Source organism: Colias croceus, chromosome 27 (assembly GCF_905220415.1).
Source record: "Colias croceus chromosome 27, ilColCroc2.1".
Taxonomy (NCBI): Eukaryota; Metazoa; Arthropoda; class Insecta; order Lepidoptera; family Pieridae; genus Colias; species Colias croceus.
In genome coordinates this window covers 5,393,089-5,414,224 of record NC_059563.1, presented here as the reverse complement: position 1 = coordinate 5,414,224, position 21,136 = coordinate 5,393,089, and the positions used below count along the sequence as shown (strand labels likewise).

The 21,136-nt window shown below is 33.5% G+C and overlaps 1 protein-coding gene across 2 annotated transcripts in view; it reads left to right on the top strand.

The window, feature by feature from the left end:
• LOC123703727 (homeobox protein SIX2-like) overlaps positions 1 to 21,136 on the top strand; it is a 29,931-nt gene that overhangs the window by 2,275 nt on the left and 6,520 nt on the right. For both annotated transcript variants that reach the window (XM_045651823.1, XM_045651824.1), the window contains exons 2-5: positions 8,420 to 9,067; positions 19,521 to 19,731; positions 20,310 to 20,437; positions 20,588 to 20,692. In XM_045651823.1, coding sequence (XP_045507779.1) covers positions 8,963 to 9,067; positions 19,521 to 19,731; positions 20,310 to 20,437; positions 20,588 to 20,692 — 549 coding nt within the window. In that variant the 5' untranslated portion in view covers positions 8,420 to 8,962. The remainder of the gene's footprint in view (positions 1 to 8,419; positions 9,068 to 19,520; positions 19,732 to 20,309; positions 20,438 to 20,587; positions 20,693 to 21,136) is intronic.

Here is a 21,136-nt window from a genome sequence, read left to right as displayed (position 1 = left end):
TATCTGTTCATCGGCTAGTGTAGGTAGGCACCAGAAATCTTCCGGGACGGATTTCAAGAAAACCTAAATATATACTTAAAAAATTCCAATTGAGTTTTTATTCGGTTTACATGTTGTTGTTATTGTTGTTTGAATCATTTTTTCACTACATATTCGAAGAAAGAAACAAATAAGAAATAACTGGTTACCTACCAAGGTATGTCATAATAATATTTTTTTTATATACATATACATATTTATATTATTTTACTTCACTATCTTTGTTAAAACAACCTACAGTGTATAAACAATACCTTAAAGAGTGATTTTATGTTAATTGATTTTTTTTGTAATTCAATGAAAACAATAATCGATACTAATACATTTAGCTATTTACCATAGTAAATGTAATAAGTTACCGCTTGGTTACCGTGGTAACCGGTAATGGACACTAAATCTATAATTACGGATCTAAACAATTACATGTCTTATTAGATTTTACAAAACATTCCCTGTTCAAAATATATTTTCCGATGGTAAGAAGGCCTCTAAATTGCCGAGATTTTTTTTAATAGTATTGTTGTCTTGATGCATGAGAAAAACCAGTACCAAAAATGGGCATTCTCCTTTCATCAAAATCGGTCCAGTAGTTTATGAGCCTATTAATTACAATCAAACAAACAAACAAAGTTTTCCTCTTTATTATATTAGTGCAGATAAATAAATAATAATTCAATTATACGTTCAAGTCAGTAGCTTATACAATATCAATTAAAAACTTGATTAAAATCAATTTATTAAGTATTTGTATTTGACGACAAAGTATTTGACGACGCGGTTGGCGCAGTGGTAAAGTAACTGCCTACTGAGCCGACGGTCCCGGGTTCGATCCCCGGTCAGGGCAAATATTTGTGTGATGAACTCAATTATTTGTTCTTGGGTCTGGGTGTTATTATCTATATATGTATTTATTAAATATTATATTTATCGTCGCCTAGTACCCACAACACAAGCCTTACTGTGGGACTAGGTCGATTTGTGTAATAATGTCCTATAATATTTATTTATTTATTTATTTATTTATTTAATTAACAAAAAAAAATTGGTGATTGAGTAATTGATTTTCATATTTCATGATTTCACCTTTTTTCAATTAACAACCAGTCTATGCTTTTCTAAATATGTAAAATTATTATTTTATACTATAAAAATATACGCCAGCAAATATTACTAACAACACTTATTTCATGCCCAATGTCATATCTTAAATTTTTAATCTATGACAAAATGTCGCCCGCCAAAAATTTTGCTCTAACTAAGTTTTAAAAATTATTATCTAGTTACTTACTGATGAAAAGTTATTCCTTTGCACTTTTCGGTATTCTTTGTATTATTTGTGCAATATCGTAACACACACGTAGGCATATTTGATGCGTTTCACTTTAAAACAAATAAAAAATGAGCGTGACGTTCGCGCCAATGAGCGAGCAAGCGACTGAGTGCAGTTACGCCACATGACGTATGTTGAGTGGAACATAAGTGATGTAGGCGGTATCGTCTCCATATTAATATTATCTCAATGTTCAAGCCACACCTCCGCCCGTCGGAGTGGGGAGCGTGAGGTTTTTTTCGTTACGGAATTTCTGGATTCGGTCCCCGCGCTCAAGGCCCGCGATAAAAGCTATGTAATAGCTTAAAACACTGAGTGTTTTTTGGCCTTTCACATAAAAACACACTTCACAACTGCAGATTTCATTATTTTTATAGGTAGAATGATAAGAAATAAGATCTTCAAAATTATTTGCTCCCAATGATCAGTAAGCTCATAAAAAAACAATTTTATAAGGCGCGTAACTTTTGAACGTTATGCTTCAGCCTTCACGTAATTTTCGGAACGAACGGACTTTAAAAATACGCTCCAAGTGATTCACATAAACTTAAATTTGGCACGTATGAAATAAAAGTTAAGGCATAAGTGCGTTTTTACCATTAAACACAACGAATATTCATAAGAGCTAGCGCGCAAGAGCAACTTTTGTCTCCGCAACTACCTTCCTATTTTGTCTCTCGCATTAACTCTTACTAGCCGTGCTCTGCGGTTTCACCCGCCCTGCTCCGCTCCTATTGGTCTTAGCGTGATGACATATAGCCTGTAGCCTTCCTCGATAAATGGGCTATCTAACACCGAAAGAATTTTTTAAATCGGACCAGTTGTTCCTGAGATTAGTGCAGTCAAACAAAAAAACTTCAGCTTTATAATATACCTACATATTCGTTTATTCATTACGTGGTGGGTAATTTGGTGGAGGGCCTGGAAACAGGCAGTTCGCGGAGGGCCTGGAAACGGGTAACTGCTGGGCGGGACATGCGGAAGATTGCGAATGTGTACCCGCAATCCGCATCCCGTCTAAAACAGCGCGTTGGTACACAGTGGGGTTTTAGTCGGTAGGAATCCGACATAACCCACGGCTCCTTCCCCGGGAGCCGTGGGTATCTTAGGTAAGATTTCCCCACTTAAAAAAAAAGGGTAGGTAAAGGTTAGGCCTACCTACCGACCTAGCTACGCATAGTTAGTACTTAGTACCTACCTAGATAGTAGATCTACAGCAAATAAAAATAATACGATTAAATTAATTATTAAAGTTTAGTTACATGGTTTTACACAAGCTATCGTGTCTGAACTCTGAACTGAAAAAAGTGTTGATTGACGGGAATTTTCCTACATTTCTTTTCTTGAATAAATGTTTACCACTTACAGCATTAATCTTTGTTAAATTAAATTATCTATAATATTATTTACAGATTTAGGATATTACATTTATTACCAATCGTTTAAATAATTAAATAGATGCGGAACCAAGGCAAAACAAATTTTTTGATCGAAAAGCACTCTCTTCGAAGGCTTCGCATTATCCCGTTTAGCGCATTAGCGCATGGCATTTAGATAGTCATCGCCACCTCGTCCGTGTTTTGTTTTATGTCTATTTCTATAATGTCTCTAGTCTGTATCATATATACTATTATTTATCTATCTATCTAAATGCCATGCGCTTTACAATTTCATTTTAATATAGGTTATTACAGACTAGAGACATTATAGAAATAGACATAAAACAAAACACGGACGAGGTGGCGTGTAACAGCTAGTTATTTTTAGTTTCGTAGCGGGGGCGACATTTAACATGAATAAATGTGAAAATATGTCACACTTCATTTGGTTTCATAAAGTATATTTCTGAAGTAAAACCTCTTTAGGCGCGTTGAGAGTAAAATTTGTAAGTCGCGTCATGGCAATATCCACCAAGTCATAGAGTAAGGCGACGATTCTGGTATATTTGAGTCTTGCCAAAGCAGTTTCACTTCTGACACGTGTGCTCGGTATACACGTTCTTTTTTTAAACTTGTAAATTGCTTGTTAGGAATAGGAAGAAATCAAAATTAAATAAACGCGAAGGCAGGTATGTTACCGTTGTAAGAATGTATGGATGAATGTTTGTTTCTTTCACACGTAAACCGCTTAGCCGATTTTCATGATACTTGGCAGTGATATTTCAAACATTTGCCTTCAATCCGACGGAACTTAAAATATAGTAGGTATATTATACCTACATAATATTCAATAGGTAGGTACGATACTCAAAACTAAACTAGGTAGGTACATTATAAATTGGATATGGTAAGGAAGTCTATCAGCTAGCCGCTAGGTTAATATCAGTCTGGCTAGATCAAGCTTTGCTTGCAAATGTCCTAAATGGCTATCATTATTATTGTCAACTAGCTTTCCGCCCGCGGCTTCGCCCGCGTTTTCAAAGAAAAACCCGCTTAGTTTCCGTTCCCATTGGATTTCCGGGATAAAACCTATCCTATGTGTTAATCCAAGTTACCCTCTATATATCGTAGGTACAATGGTATTCTAGGTATTATTTTTTAAGGATGTCAATTTTTCTGCCTAATTTTTGCTATTTTTCAAAAATATTAAATAGCATCTTTATCCTTTCAAAGTTTCAAGCATAAACAGACTAACAGATAAGTATGTATTTTAATATAGTCATGACTGTACTTACTAAAATTCTAGTTCTAATTATACGTATATTATGTCCTTCTAAACAAGTTCAAAATTGATAAAGAAAAAACTGATATTTAATGTTAATCACGCGAAAAAAAGTAGCAAAAAAATGGTAGACCGTATTCAAAAATAAGTCCTCACGATTCGATTAATCGAATAAAATTATCGATATTTAAACACATGTTCTGAATGTTACAATCTTTATTGGTTGAACCAATCGTAACTCGTAGAGATATGGTCTTACACGCTCGTTAATTAACCCCCCACAGTTTTTTCATCCATATAATACCATTTTATACCTTTTTATAAATTTTTATACTTATAAAACCTTTTTTCGGTCCGCGATATAATCTGTTCGTTTGGAGGGAAAGTCATATTCGATTTTTGAATTTGACGTTTTTGAAGTCGTTACTGTCTATGGTTACTTTTTTAATTGCGACCGGCTACCAATGTCAATGTTGGAATTCTTTTTTAAATTGTGTTTAATGTTTTTTTAGTGTGTGGTAAATGCACGTTTAAGATATAAGATATTATGTGAATCAAAATTATGTAAAATACTTGTGTTTATTCTGATTTACAGCAAAAAGTTAAGCATAAGCTATAGAGTACCTAGACCGTATATTTACCTACTTTTGATTTTTTAAGATTTATCTAAATTATTACATGCCTCATTTTATTCTGTTACTGCTAACAAAACTTAACATAATATTATGAGTATCTAAAAATAAATTAATTCATATCTATAACCAAATTATTCAAAATTTATTCCGTATTTTTATATGAAATACAAAAATCTGAATTAATTAATTAAACTCAAAAATGTCATACCGTTTAGGCTTTATCTCGACATAACTGAAATAACAAAGTACATCACTAATAGTGAGGTGATTTGTTCCATTATCGTGGTGCAGTAATCTGTCGATAAATCCTGTGTTTTACAGCTGGTGCCCGCGATAAGGATCTCACGCCACGTGGGGCAATAGTGATGGGATGTGATGGCGATAGTTTTAGAATATTGTTTTGGATTTAGGGTTTATGGCTAAGATTGAGAAAAGTTATCTTATATTATTTTAATGAATGAAAAATATTTTTTGGTTTTAGACTTTTAATGAAATGTGAAAGCGTAATGAATAGAGCGCGAGCGATTATCGTGTTCCATATACGATCGATGAGAATAGCACAGCAATATTCTAATTAGTAGTTCGTTACTGAAAATAAGAGAACCGTTCGTCAGACACTCATACTTCAATCACATTAGGTACGTAGACCGTTCACCATACTATATGTGTGTTAAAATGTAAAAAAAAAGTCTGTAGGTATGTTAACATTATTTATGTGTATATGTGTAATATTATGTGTTTGTGTAGTAAGTCAGCGAATTGAATGATGGCGATTTCTACTTCCTATTTATTTCCAACTTTGTAAATATCATTGACTCGATGACAATAATCTACAACAAATATACCTAGTTGATCTTTGGAAACCATAGATGCTAGCGATATTTTGGCAATAATATGAGAAAATACACATAGATCTATTTATTCAGAATGAAATGTTAGATAGGGTCATTGGCAGATATATTGTATAGACACGTAGGTGTCTTAAGTAGGTTTATAAATAAGAAATAGGTTGAATGTGATATTTTTAAAAATATTAGGTATACAAAACTATTTTGGATGAATGCCATTTCACATCCATGAATTGGCTATTAGATATCTTGCCCCTGTTGATAAAATAACTAAATATACAAGCTTTTGAGAATTGGAATGTTAATCGAAGTACATAATCAGTTAATTTGTTTTGGAAAGTTCGCGAATCCTACTCGAATATCGGGACTAAATGATACTATAATAATAGGTTTTAACGTGGATTTCCTCCACTTGCTTTTAACTTCAAATAATGCGGAAAACTGAAAATTGTTGTTATGCTAATGTTTGTTTGTGTGTTTTTTTATTTGCGGTAGTATGGCCAAGTCCGAACTGTTCGATTGCTGAAATTTATATAAATAACTATGACAGAATGAGATTGCAATATTTTTTATTCTTTTCAAAGTACTATTATAGGTCTTTTATTCTATATCAACTAATCCTGGCCTATGTTTTGACGCGGATCATCATGGAACTACTATTTTCAATTATTATTATTGTTTGATTACTACAGTAGGTAGGTACCTCTTAAGCCCTTTAAGGTTAACTGATAAAATTAAATTGAAATCGTATTTACGGAGTGTTACCTATTTTCTGATACAATCTGTTACTTTATTGATGTATTCAATGTGGACCGTTTTGAGCCGCTTTGTTTTGTAGTTTTATCTCAATCAAATCTATAGGTATAATAATAAAAATGAATCGCTAAATGTGTTAGTAAGCACAAAACTCGAGAATGGTTGAACCGATTTCGTTAATTATTTTTTAATAATATTCCTTGAAGTACCAAGATGGTTCTTATGGAGAGAAAACGTAATCATGTACCACGGACGAAGCCTAAGCAGACCGCTAGTGTATGATAAATTAATAATAAGTCATAACTATTCATTCATAAATGCATAACATACCTAGTACTTACGCCTATTATAAAATGAACTATGATGACATCTCTAAAAATATTTATGTAAATATTAATCGGCAAAATTTACATTAAGTGTAACTTGTTAATCTCATTTTAATGCAAATGAACATCTTTATTAAGACAAAACATTTTAGCTTTAATATTCCTCAAGTCAAATAATGGATACAATTAATTAAAATGTCATGTAAATATGTCACAATTTTTTTTTAAATTTGAATAGATTATGAACCATCAATTTCAATTCTATCATTTGTTATCTATTAAAATTATAAATTAAAACAAGTGTTGTGGATATCGAGATTTTTCTCGACAAAAAGTATCGATAAAGTACGCACATCCCTAGCCATCTCGTCAAGTCCATACATCACCAGGGCCTCCCTACAGATCGTGTCGATGATAAAAATTACTTAAAACACCAAACATTTAACATTATGCCCCTTTACCTCGCCCATCTCTTTCACACGTCCGCAATTACATATAAACGAGCGAGATAGATATATCATGAGTTATTAATACGACAAAATTTGGGTGCCTCTAAGAAATTGTATTTTTCTTTAAAGGAATGTATTGTAAATCTTTTGTTGTCTGCTCTTAGATCTCGGTAATACTTCACGTGCGTGCATTATAAATACTTTTAATTTATTATCTGTATTTTTGTGTTTTGAATTAAAATCTATGTGGACATATTTTGAATTCCTAAACGTTCGAACTAGCAGGGTTCATTGCACTTTCAGCCTCTCGATAGTTTAAAATTTTTTTACAAGTCTAAATTAAAATGTAAGAACATGTGTCATGTCAAACATTTTAATTTTGTTGGAAAACTTGTTATAATTCATTTGTTTTGATTAATATTCTTTTTACACTCTCATTTGTATTTTATTTTTTAATAGGTCCCACATAGGTATACTTAGTAGAATGAAACATTTGTTTGGCCCTAGTGGGATATGAGATAGGTAAATCCTACTTCCTACTAATATTATAAATGCTAAAGTTTGTAAGGATGTGTGTGTGTGTGTGTTTGTAACTCTTTCACGCAAATTCTACTGAACCGATTACAATGAAATTTAGCACACATAGAGGGTAACTTGGATTAACACATAAAATAGGTTTTATCCCGGAAATTCAACGGGAACGGGAACTATGCGGGTTTTCCTTTGAAAACGCGGGTGAAGCCGCGGGCGAAAATCTAGCGTACATTTATATTTTATATACATTTAGGTACCTATCTCATATCTTATTATTATTATCTATTACTTTTTATTCTTAAACGACTTCAAAAAAGGAGGAGGTTCTCAATTCACCTGTAGGCATATTTTCCGTTCAATATACTATTTTTTATTTGCCAGACAGTAGACACATTAACATAGTTTTAGAAAGAAACTACGATAACTCATTGTAAATGGAAGAGCTTATTTTATAAGAAGTTAGAATGTAGTCTATAGTATAATAATTTTTACCTCTAAAAAAGTCTCCCGGGAGTTGCGTCGCTACGTGCGCGCACTTACTAGCCCCTAAGCATAGAGTTGATGGGAGAGACAAAATAGTTGCGGAGACAAAGGTTGCTCTTGCGCGCTATCTCTTGGTAATAATTTCGATGTTCTCTGATCTGTTACCGTTCGCTGATATAATGAATTATTTATTTAAATTATTCAACAATAACAAACATTTTTAAATACATTCATTTCATCGTAATACCATAATCTCCTGCCACAATTATTTATTATCTGTCAGTGTTTATAAGTGTTATTTAAACAGTTTCCACGTAAAAATAACTTGTTTATTCTCATTTTTATTCTTTTGTTACAGACGCAGTGATCGCTGATTTGTTGCCGTAATTAAAATGAAAAAGAAGAGAAAAATTAAATCGCAGTGTTCATAAACAATTTATAAAGCGTTACATTCACGCGCGATCAAAAACATTAATTTCAATGAGTGATTATGACCAGATAGAGACTGGGTGTAGTGTCCATTAAAACTAAATAAATATTGATATAACAGCTTTAAAACTCTCTGGTTCTTTAAATATAAAGGTAAATACGTAATCGTTTTGTTTGGACATTCTTGGGACTGCCGCCTTTTGTTTAGTTTTGTTCTTAAAGTGGACTATAAAAGCAAAACAGTGAAAGAACAAACTCGTATATTTTTACCGTACTACCATTACGGTGTGTAAACAGCCCAGCTTCATAAAATCATAATTAAAAAAAAAAAACTTAACTGTCAAAAAATGGCGCGCTAAAAATGACAGTTTAAAAAAAGAAAAGACATTTGAAGTTTGGCGCCAATTTGGCGTGCGTTTACAAGTGAAGTGCGTATTGCGGTGTCAAAGTGGCCGGGGACGAGCATTTGGACATGCTGGGGGGCCCGGAGTGGGGCCAGCGGGAGGCCACCCCCCCTAGAGACGCGCCCCTGCCGAGTTTCGGTTTCACACAGGAGCAAGTCGCGTGCGTATGTGAGGTTGGTGATCTATTTTTTTTATGGCAATGCTCTATGTGTAAATGCATTATCTGTTTTTTTACAGGTGAACTTAAAGTAGTGCCATTTCTATTCAATAAATTTTCGCGTCGTAATTTTTTACCTACACTGTCAATTTATTTTTTTAAGAAATCAACTTTATATAAACAACGTCAAAATCTGTAGAGTAATTTCGTCGCATCACTTCAAAATCCAAGGGCTTGTTTTCATTTGCAAACACACAAATCTTCACAAGTTTCATGTGAAACTTTAAATTATAGTCTGTCCACTATAAGAATATAATGGACAGAGTATAGTGAGTAGTTTACGTAGTTTATTTTGACAAGCTTTATTTCAATTTCATATCTACTATAAGTACCTACTTATGTAAATGCTGTCTAAATCCTAGCGCGCGTGCCAAGCGCCAATTTATTCCATTTCAAAAGTACTTGAAAAATTATATCCAAACGACAAATCTTTATTTTCACAATTGCAACAAAATCACACGCATCACCAAAATAGAACGCGTATTCATTTGCAATTTGTCAAACGGTACGTCAAAGTGTTAGGGCGCGCGTACACTAGTAAACTTTGTCATAAATCCAAACGTTGTTTATTTTTGCATTCTCCGAAACGTGGACGTTGTTTTATTTCTTTATTTATCACCACAGCTGCTAAATAAAGATTTTATAGTGACCATTGGCATTTATTGGTCGCACTATTTGTTTTAATCGCTCAACGTATTAATAACTTGTGTTGAACTGAAACCTAATCATGTCCTACTTCCTACTAATATTGTAAATGCGAAAGTTTGTGAGGATGTGTGTTTGTTTGTTACTCTTTCACGTAAATACTATTGAACTATGCGGGTTTTTCTTTGAAAATGTGGGCGAAGTCGCGGGCGGAAAACTAGTAATATATAATACTAGCTTTACGCCCGCGGCTTCACCCGATTTGTCTAAAACCTAATAAATTATATATTTAAACCTTCCTCTTGAATCAATCTATCTATTAAAAAAAACCGCATCAAAATCCGATGCGTATAGTTTTAAAAATTTAAGCATACATAAGGACATAGGGACAGAGAAAGCGACTTTGTTTGAGACTATGAAGTGATGTAAAGTGTAAACTGTTATTAGTAATCTATTAGTGTTTATGAATTGTTATTATTTTTTAAAACTGATTAAATCGGAAAATAGCTTGAACAACGTAGAACGAAAGGTAGAATCGTCAGGTAAATTATTATATTTTACTAGATGTATCGGCAAACCTTGTTCTGCGCGTTACTCTTATCACTTAGGGGTATGGAAAATAGATGTTGGACGATTCTCAGACCTACCCGATAGGTCCACAAGATTTATGCGAATCGGCCTAGTCGTTTCGCAAGAATAGATAATATTATGGTAACTAACATTGTGACACTAGAATTTTATTAAGGTACTAGTTTTCCGCCCGCGGCTTCGCCCGCGTTTTCAAAGAAAAACCCGCATAGTTCCCGTTCCCGATTTCCGCGATAAAACCTATCCTATCTCTCAAGTTGGATTGAACTGCACATGGTGTGCGAATTTTATTATAATCGGTTAATAAGTGGTTTAGGAGTCCATTGAGGACAAACATTGTGACACGAGATTTATATATATTAAGATATTGAGAAGACAGAGAACAGATAAATTACCTTCTTATTGTGATTTAACTTACCTATACCTATTAACAATCAATATGAGATAGCGAAAATTTTTTTATCAATAATTTGCCCCTTTTTTGCGATTTTATCGACACGCGATATAAATTAGAAATGCAACGGAAACAATATTTTTTGTAATAAAAATACATACATATATATACCACTAGCTTTCCACCCGCTGCTTCGCCCGCGCAGTCAAAGAAAAACCCGCTTAGTTCCCGTTCCCGTGGGATTTCCGGGATAAATCCTATCCTCTTTTTCGGGGTATAAAGTAGCCTATGTCCTTTCTCGGGTATCAAAAGATACCCGAGAAAGGACATAGGCTACTTTATCTCTATACCAAATTTCATGCAAAATGGTTCAGTAATCAGTAGTTAAGGCGTGATTGAGTAACAGACAGACAGACAGAGTTACTTTCGCATTTATAATATTAGTATGGATTTATTTTTGTGCTAACGCAAAATTACATATATGTATTTAGATTGGAACAGTAATTTGGCTGTTAGCTGGGTATTAACTGAGGCTATTACCCACTTATTAGTTTAGTTTTGTTGTCGAATAACAATCATCCACGGCCAGTCTTCCCAAAACAAAATATACTAAGTACTGAATCACTTATAGTAGAACTGCGTGTGTTCCACTTCTAAGAATATTATACGCTTATATCAATGACTAAGAAAACACCATCGAAATGCTTACATGCATTTTGAATATAATAACAAACTAACCGTTCGTACAATGTACCTAATCATAAACAAAATTGTTTTTATCTGTGCCTTATACACTTATACAGGGTGTCCGACTATTGGTATACCAAGCGCGAAGGATCTTGTAGGTACTTAGTTTTGCATACACTGATCACGTAAAAAAATAAAAATACTTAAGTATCAAAATTACGTCAAAATTATTTGCTAATTTTTTCCTGAAAATCCATGTTTTCTTCTTAAGCTTCGCGCAGCCGGCATATACCTACCGGTCCTCTAATGTGAGCATTTTTTCTTTGAAAACATAAGTGCTGGTGGCAAAGTTGGGCGGGTTGCTTGTTATGGGTGTACACATAGAGTTTTAAGAAATCATCTATTTGAAAAATAACTGCTCCTGGAATTTTATAAGTATTTTTTACGTCTGAGCGTATGCAAAACTATAACCTCCTTTGAGCTTAGTATACCAACAGTGGACACCCTGTATACCTATACAGGTTACATTGGATAAAGTACCTACTTTATCCAATTATTATCTTCCAACAATATAAAATCTTATATAAAGATTAAAAAACTTATAATTATACAGTAAAGGGAGGTAAAGCCCGCCCTTGTAACCGGATATCCGTCTAGAAACTGGTAGTCAAGGCGATTCAAAATGGCGGGTTGATGGAATACTGTAGTTCCTGTGTATTGAATTTTATTTTACTGTGCTAAATTTTTTTATGTTACAGTTAAATTGACAAGTATCAAAATGATAAATATTATCAAGTATCTTTAACAGAAAGACGGCAAATTAAACAAGTTCATACATTTTTTTTAAATATCATTATCCTACTTAGCTTTCCGCCCGCGCAGGGCCGGATCTACCCATGGGCTTTATGGGCTGCAGCCCAGGGCCCCGAGGTTAAAAAGGCCCCCTTACTCCGATAAAACCAATGGGCGATAATTTAAAAAAAAATCTGTAGTCGGTTTTCGAAAAAAAAATGATGAAAATCGCATACCTACTTCAATAACTTTTGCTAACATGTAAAAGGATGTTTGCATGTTGATTTTCAACTTTTAGAAAATAAATCTCATTTATTGAAACTATTTGGTTATTTTATATGGTGGACGTTTAATTAGAAACAGTAACACAATGAAGTAGTCATCAAGTTTATTTAACATTTGTGTATTAACGTTTTAGAGATAAAGCACTATTTCATATGTAATAGAACACCCGTTTATGTAGTTTTATAAGAAACTAGCTTTCCGCCCGCGGCTTCGCCCGCGTTTTCGAAGAAAAACCTGTTCCCGTAGGATTTCCGGGATAAAACCTATCCTATGTCCTTTCTCGGGTATCAAAATATCTCTATACCAAATTTCATGCAAATTGGTTCAGTAGTTAAGGCGTGAAAGAGTAACAGACAGACAGACAGACAGAGTTACTTTCGCATTTATAATATTAGTATGGATTGCTTAATTTTAATCAAACATTAGCTTAAATTAATAAAATTAAAAAACATTAAGTGCAGTCTGATTTCCGAGTATTTTCAGTCGGGACAACAAATTAGAAACAGCATGGTTCGAGTGTTCTAAAGTCAAAACCTATTAAAAAGTCGTTAATATTTTTTTCTTCTACAAATATTTGCACCATTTTTTAAACATTCTATCTAAAAGTTTCTGAAAATTAATTAACTTTGCACCAAAATGGATAAAAGTAAGATTTGTGACCCATCAACAAGAAAAATAATTTTAAGTTTACACTTTGACAAAAACTGGAGTTACACGAAAATTGCAAATCATTTAGAGTGTTCGATAAAAAGATATTCAATGCTATAGTTTATTTCAAAGAGCATGCAGGTACTTCCGATTAAGTGCCTAGAAAAGCTCGACCATGAAAAACTACTGCTCGCGAGGATAGGCAAATTCTTCTTCTTCTTCATTTAAGGGTTCCAATTCTATTAGGAAATATGTTTTTGCAAACGTGTGACAATGTCATACAGTCTAAGCCACGACGTTGTAAAGCCGTTGTTGTCTATAAAGATTATAACAATCTCAAAACAACCCCATACATGTTTCCTCCGCAATGCTTAACTGTTTATTTATTATCTAAGGTATGGTTAACTGGACGACGCGCGTATCCTTTGCCATCAGAATTGATTAAATTAATTTGTTTCGTCCCAAAATAAAACTTTTTCACTGGCGGACTGTCCACAAGCAATATTTCTTAGTAAATGCATATCGTCATTCCCTGTACTGCCTAATAAGAAGCTGTACTTTCCTGGCCACTATCACAAACAATTTTGCATCGACTTACCACCTGCAAATCGATCTCATCGACACAATGGCGTGGTTCATCTTCAGAAAAACCTAATTTTATAATAGAATTTGAGCCTTTAAATGGATCCATCTTTACCAAAAGAATCATTTGCCTATCCTCGTGAGCAGTGATTTTTCATGGTCAAGCTTTTCTAGACACTTGATCAGAAGTACCATGCTTTTTGAAATAGACTATAACATTGAATATCTTTTTATCGAACACTAAATGATTTGCAATTTTCTTGTAACTCCAGCTTTTGTCAAAATGTAAACTTAAGAGTATTTTTCTTGTTGATGGGTCAGAAATCTTACTTTTACCCATTTTTATTGCAAAGTAAATTAATTTTCAGAAACTTTTAGATAGAATGTTTAAAAAATGGTGCAAATATTAATTGTAGAAGAAAAAAATATTAACGACATTTTAATAGGTTTTGACTTTAGAACACTCGAACCATGCTGTTTCTAATTTGTTGTCCAGACTGAAAATACTTGGAAATTAGACTACACTTAAAGTTGTTAAATTTTATTAATTTAAGCTAACGTTTGATTAAAATTAAGCAATTTCTTATAAAGCTAGATAAACGGATGTTCTATTACATAATATGAAATAATGCTCAATCTCTAATACGTTATTATACACAAATGTCAAATGAATTTGATGACTACTTCATTGTGTTACGTGTTTCTAATTATACGTCCACCACTGTAGGCACCTTCCTACATAAAATAACCAAATAGTTTCGCGGGGCGCAGCTAGTTTATGTATAGGTATACATAATAATAACTAGCTGCGCCCCGCGATTTCACCCACGTGGCTTAGATCCTGTTGGTCTTAGTATGATGATAGGTATAATAGCCTTCCTCTATAAATGGGCTATCTAACACCGAAATAATTTTTTAAATCGGACCAGTAGTTCCTGAGATTAACGCGTTCAAACAAACATACAAACTCTTCAGCTTTATAATATTAAGTAATAAGTATAGATACTAGTATAGATATATATTCATGACTTTATTTCATATATTACAAAAATATAACTTAAAAAGTACCGGAGAAATTAGCACTAGATTATTTTAAAGCCATGTTTTTTTACCAAACCGTTTCGAAAAAACTTGTTTTTTTCGATAAATTAATATTTATTTGTACTCGTTTGTTCAAATACTTTTTTTTATTAATACAGATTTATTATAACTATCAGCGTACTATTAAACATTTATATACTTATAAACATTTGTGATTTTTTAACGAAATGCGTTATTCGGTTATTAAGAAGTGTTTTAACTCTTATGTACGAGCCCGAACGAGTTATGGCCCAGTCATGTAAGGTTAAATTAGGTAAGAATCTCGGAATTCGAGACACCCAGCAGTAAGTCTGTAAATACTTGTATATTGACACCCTAAAAGTTATCTCAAAATCTACATATGGTAGGGTTTAAGGAACTACAAGGTCACAAAAAATATCTCATTTCTTATGGGTTTTTTGCTATTTTTATTTATTATCAATATTGTAGAATATAAAATTCTCCACAAATTTTGTTTAAAAAATTTTGTATACGGTGAACCGTTTTCGAGATAGAGGGTGGAGAGCGCGCGGTCACAGCATCACTTCATCGACATTTCAACCGTGTATATTATAAGTTCACTTTGTTTGTCACTTTGTTTGTCCGCGATAGACTCCTGAACTAATGAAACGATTTAAAATCAAATTTGATTATGTTAAAATAACAAAATTGCGAAAGTAAGTAGGTATTAAGAAAATAATATGAACATTTCCAAAAAAAAGGCCCCTGGGTAGTTTCAGCCCAGGGCCCCACAAGTTCACGGTCCGGCCCTGCGCCCGCGGCTTCGCCCGCTTTGTCTATAACCTAATAAAATATATACATAGGCACATAGGGACAGAGAAAGCGACTTGTTTTATACTATGTTGTGCCATGTTTAAAATTTATTATCTTTTCAAAACGATTACGATTACGAATTAAGGATCTTTGTTTTATAGGTAGGTACTTAATATGTAGGTATGATGAATTCAGAGTTCATACTAAAATTGCAGTGAAAAAATGTCGAAAAATTTTATTTCCTTGAGACATCGTTTCTGTGATATTATAATGAATGACAAAAATATCTCAATTTATAACTATTCAACAAGTTGCAATATGTAGGTAGGTATATAGGTTTACGGTTGGTAAAATGTATTAAATAAAAAATAATACATATTCAAACCCCTAATGGACCTTACAAAAAAAAAAACATCTTCCTATCAATTATTTTCACTATTAGGGATGATTTTGCACTTACCAACCCCTAAAGTACGCTATCGGTTTCACACATAATTGTAGGGTAGTTTTAATAAGGTTTACTCCTAATGGGAAAATTGGATAGAGTAGTTTATAATTTTTAATACTTATTAATTCGAATTAGACAGATATTTTTATGTTTATATTTATATTATTTGTTTAAAATGTGTATTGCATACACACGCAGAAAATACAAATTTATAATAGTAGTTAGATATACTTCTACAAATAGTATGTCTACTATTATAAATTTGTATTTTCCTACATACCTAAATGAAATATTCAAAAAGAAAACGTGACAAATTGATAACATAAAATTTTCACTTATAATACCACAAGAGCTTCAAAATTATCGGGTATTTTCCGATAGGTTCGTTGCAAACAAATGAAGGAGTCAAGTTTTTAGTCAAGGTTAAAAAATCACGAGCGCGAAGCGCGAGTGATTTTTCCTGAAAAACTTGACGACTTTATTTGTTTGCAGGGAACCTTGAGGGAAATGCCAGATAATTTTGAAGCTCGTGTGGTATTCGGGGGATTATTTTTCCGTCCCAAATGTCGGCCTATAATTTCACAAATGAATTCAACCTGTCAGTTTGACGTCAACGACCAGAGAAAATTTTCAAAAAATTATCAGTATAATACCATGTAGGTTGTACCACGTGACGTCGAATGGTGCAATTCTATTGGTCGATATTTGGGTCGGAAAAATAATCATTCCAATTTTTAAGAAATGTGTAACCTAGTTATGTAGATAAAAATACGATAACTAGAAGGAAATACCTACTATACTTTTCTACTAAATTTACCCTTCAAGAAAAATACAATAATATTATAGGGAAGTACCTACTTCTAAAGCTCAAATAAATAAAAAGGACCGAAAAACAATACTTCTTCTGGCGTAAACCGTAAACGGGTTAAATAGTAACTTTTACGGTTTATAGGTATACTTACGGTTAGGTAACAACTAGGTACCTATAGGTAGAGAAATTATAGTTTGTTCCCTTAAAAAATACTTTATTCAATTCAGATATAACTATTCCTCCCCAAAAATCCACCCCTTAATATAATTATTCGTATTAAAATTAATACAGGGCTGTATTATTAAAAATAATGAGATTTGACGGCAGCCGAAAATTGATAACCACCCTACAAGCTTTTGTATGTATGTCTATTGTTTCCACAAAAACAATGAATGTTTCGTGATACTTTCACTATTTCTTTTTACCTGCATGTGAAAAAAGTTTAGTCGTAATCGGTTCAGTAGTTTTTGGGCACGAAACAAATAATGTGAAAAAATTTAACCCTTATCACTTCCCGTCTGTTGGTCTGCCAATGTTCATTTATTATTAATTTTAAGAATAAGTTGAAAATTTATTTTTTTGTAAGGTCTTTTTGAAAACACATTTAGGTAGGTACTTTTTAACTAGTATACCTACCTACTATGCTTTTGTTTTAAAGTTTAAAACTGAAACTAAAACAAGCTAAAACATTTATTTATTCAGACTTATTTTAGATTTAGGGCTGATTTTTCAATCCTTGGTTAAAACTTATTCATCGAATAACGTATTAATAACTACCATTTCAAAAATATAAGTATTCTAATTGTCCGTATTTGACAGTTTACAGGTGACATTTTAAAATGTTCTTGTAATACTTCATTGGACGGATAAATTTTAACCAAGGATTGAAAAATCGGCTCTTAGAAGCATGTTTGAATAGACATAACATAGTTTTTTTTTTTAGTTTTCTATCAAGGTTAATGTAATACGGCCTGGTGAATGGTGACAGACGGACGGACAGACAGTGAAGTCCTAGTAATATAATATTCAGTGGTCTTATAGTACCTATCTATTATTGTCCCATTTGACTCTTTTGATACGGAACCCTAAAAAGACTGCAAGACCATTAGCAAAAATCATGTAGGATACTAATACCACAGTTAGTAAGATATGTAAGAGATATCTACTATACTAGTAATAATTTAATTTGCAGAATAAATTATTTAAATCCCTCAGATAAGTATTCCCTAATCTCTCACCAGATAATTATATTATATAACAACTCCACACAATGGTTTCATTTTGTATAATCACCGTTGATGTACGCAAGGGCTGTACCGATTGGGGTGAGATTGCACGGTCGGATAGATAATGACAGGTTGTTGATTATGCAGTTAAGTGGTGTTAAGAGGTGATTCTGTACCTATTTAATACGAGTACGTACTTGAAAAAAGTTTTTATATTATACAATTTTTAATACGTAATGTGTTATATTTATGATGCAATTATGCAATATTATCCATTTTTTTATTTTTTTTATTTATTGAAGTGAAACTTCTTTAAGCGCGTTGAGAATACAGTTTTAATGTCGCGTCATGTCAATACCGTCACGTCATGAGTAAGGCAACGATTTGGTATCTTTGAATCTTGCCAACGTTTCACTTCTGACACGTCTGCTCGGCACACACGCTCTTTTTTAAACCAGGCAAGGTAAATTTATTTTATGATTAGGTAAAAGTAAAACGTTTTTTTAACACTGGTAGGTCACCTATATATTTACTTAAAACTAGATTTCCGCCCGCGGCTTCGCCCGCGTTTGCAAAGGAAAACCCGCATAGTTCCCGTTCCCGTGGGATTTCCGGGATAAAAACTATCCTATGTGTTAATCCAAGTTACCCTCTATATGTGTGCTAAATTTCATTGTAATCGGTTCAGTAGTTTTTACGTGAAAGAGTAACAAACATCCATACATCCATATAAACTTTCGGCTTTATAATATTAGTAGGATTATTATCTTTTTCCTAATTTCTGAATATGTAGTAATTACATTGTATTAAACGAGAGATACATTTATTTTAAAATAATGGTTCCTTCGCAAACTTGTATCATTTATTTTTAATATTTAAACCTTCCAGATTCACAAATTCACACACAATAATATTCACAAAGTAAACTGGCGAAATGTAATATTTGTTTAGGGCCTAAGAAAAAACCGGACGCAGCCACATGTGCGTAAATAACTTAACACTAAGTATTTGTGACCACCCTGCTTAATTTTGATGATAAGTTAGGGACATTTAAAAGTGAATTTATCATTTATAATTCCAGTACCTACTTTTTAATTTGGCCGAATTATAGCTTAAAAGATTAATTAGAGAAACAAATTGTTTTTCCTGGTATAATATATTTTACTAGCTTTCAGCCCGCGGCTTCGCCCGCGTTTTCAAAGAAAACCCCGCATAGTTCCCGTTCCCGTGGGATTTCCAGGATATAACCTATCCTATGTGTCAACCCAAGTTACCCTCTATAATTCTATATATTATATGCTTAATTTATGGACCAGTAGTTCCCGAGATTAGCGCGTTCAAACAAACAAACTCTTCAGCTTTATAATATTAGTATAGATTTGGTATTAATAGTTATGGTAAAAGTTCGAATTAACTTTGATAAAATAATAAATAAATAAATTTCCCCAGGTACTGCAACAAGCCGGCAACATAGAACGACTAGGTCGTTTCCTATGGTCGCTGCCCGCTTGCGAGCGTCTCCACGCTCACGAGTCCGTCCTCAAAGCGAAGGCCATGGTCGCCTTCCATAGAGGCAACTTCAAGGAGTTGTATCGATTGTTGGAGTCGCACAACTTTAGTGCTCACAATCATGCTAAACTGCAGAGCTTGTGGTTGAAAGGTATGTTAATAAGGGCTAATTTAGTGTGCACATTAACATAGATAGGCTAGGTCATTCCCTCTGGTCCGTGGTCAAAGCGAAGGCCATGGTCGCCTTCCATAGAGGCAACTTCAAGGAGCTGTACCGATTATTAGAGTCGCACAACTTTAGTGCTCACAATCATGCGAAACTGCAGAGTTTGTGGCTGAAAGGTAAGTTAATAGAGGTTATTTTACTGTGCACATTAACATAGAATGACTACACATATTGATGGTAACTTGGATTAACACATAGGATAAGTTTTTATCCCGGAAATCCCACGGGAACGGGAACTATGCGGGTTTTTCTTTGAAAACGCGGGCGAAGCCGCGGGTGGAAAGCTAGTTAACCATAATTCAGCACTTTTGCAAACATACAGAGTTAGAAACTTCTCTGGTAGTATATTTTCTTGATGTTTATTGCTCTATCACGTAAAAACGACTGAACAGATTTTGATGATACTTGGCAGTGACATAGCTAATGTAACAGAATAATATATAAGCTATAATGTAATTAAAAGTCTGTTATCTTCAATTATGAATGATTTTCAATATTTTTAGCACATTATATGGAAGCAGAGAGGCTTCGAGGGAGGCCACTGGGCGCGGTTGGCAAATATCGAGTTCGTCGTAAATTCCCTCTACCGAGAACGATATGGGATGGTGAAGAAACTTCATATTGTTTTAAGGTAATCCCATATTTTTGTTTAACTTTAAATGCTCGCCACGGTTTTGCCCCAAAATTTATTAAAGTACAAAGAAAACAGTCTATAGGTACCACTTAGAAATAATAGATAGCATTAAACCCTATTTATCTATATTTTAAACGTTTTATATAGGAAAAGTCAAGATCAGTTTTACGAGATTGGTACCTACACAACCCGTACCCCTCGCCTCGAGAGAAACGGGAACTAGCCGAAAGCACTGGCTTAACTACTGTACAGGTAAGTTCAATTATTAATTATTACTTAATTTATTAGTTATTGGAAGGGCAAGTATCTCTAGTTATTAAGCTATTGCATAGCTTCTATCGCGTGCCTTGAGCGCGGGGACCGAATCGAGAAATTCCGTAACGAAAAAACCTCACGCTCCCCACTCCGACGGGCGGAGGTGTGGCTTGAAGGCATAGCATGCAATAGCGCAACCGCCCCACTCCCCGAGTGACACTTTTTTAAGGGCCCTTAGTAGGTGAACACGGAAAAATGGACTGTTTTCTATGAGCTATAATTGAAAATATTGAGGTTTTTTCGCACTGAAATTTCTAATATGTATTACAGAACGTATGTGTGATGGGATGACTGTTTCCAAAACACGATTGGAAAAATTTTGCTCGATAAAAAAAAATCCTGAAGTTACCTCTAAAATATCATATAAATGCTCATTACAAC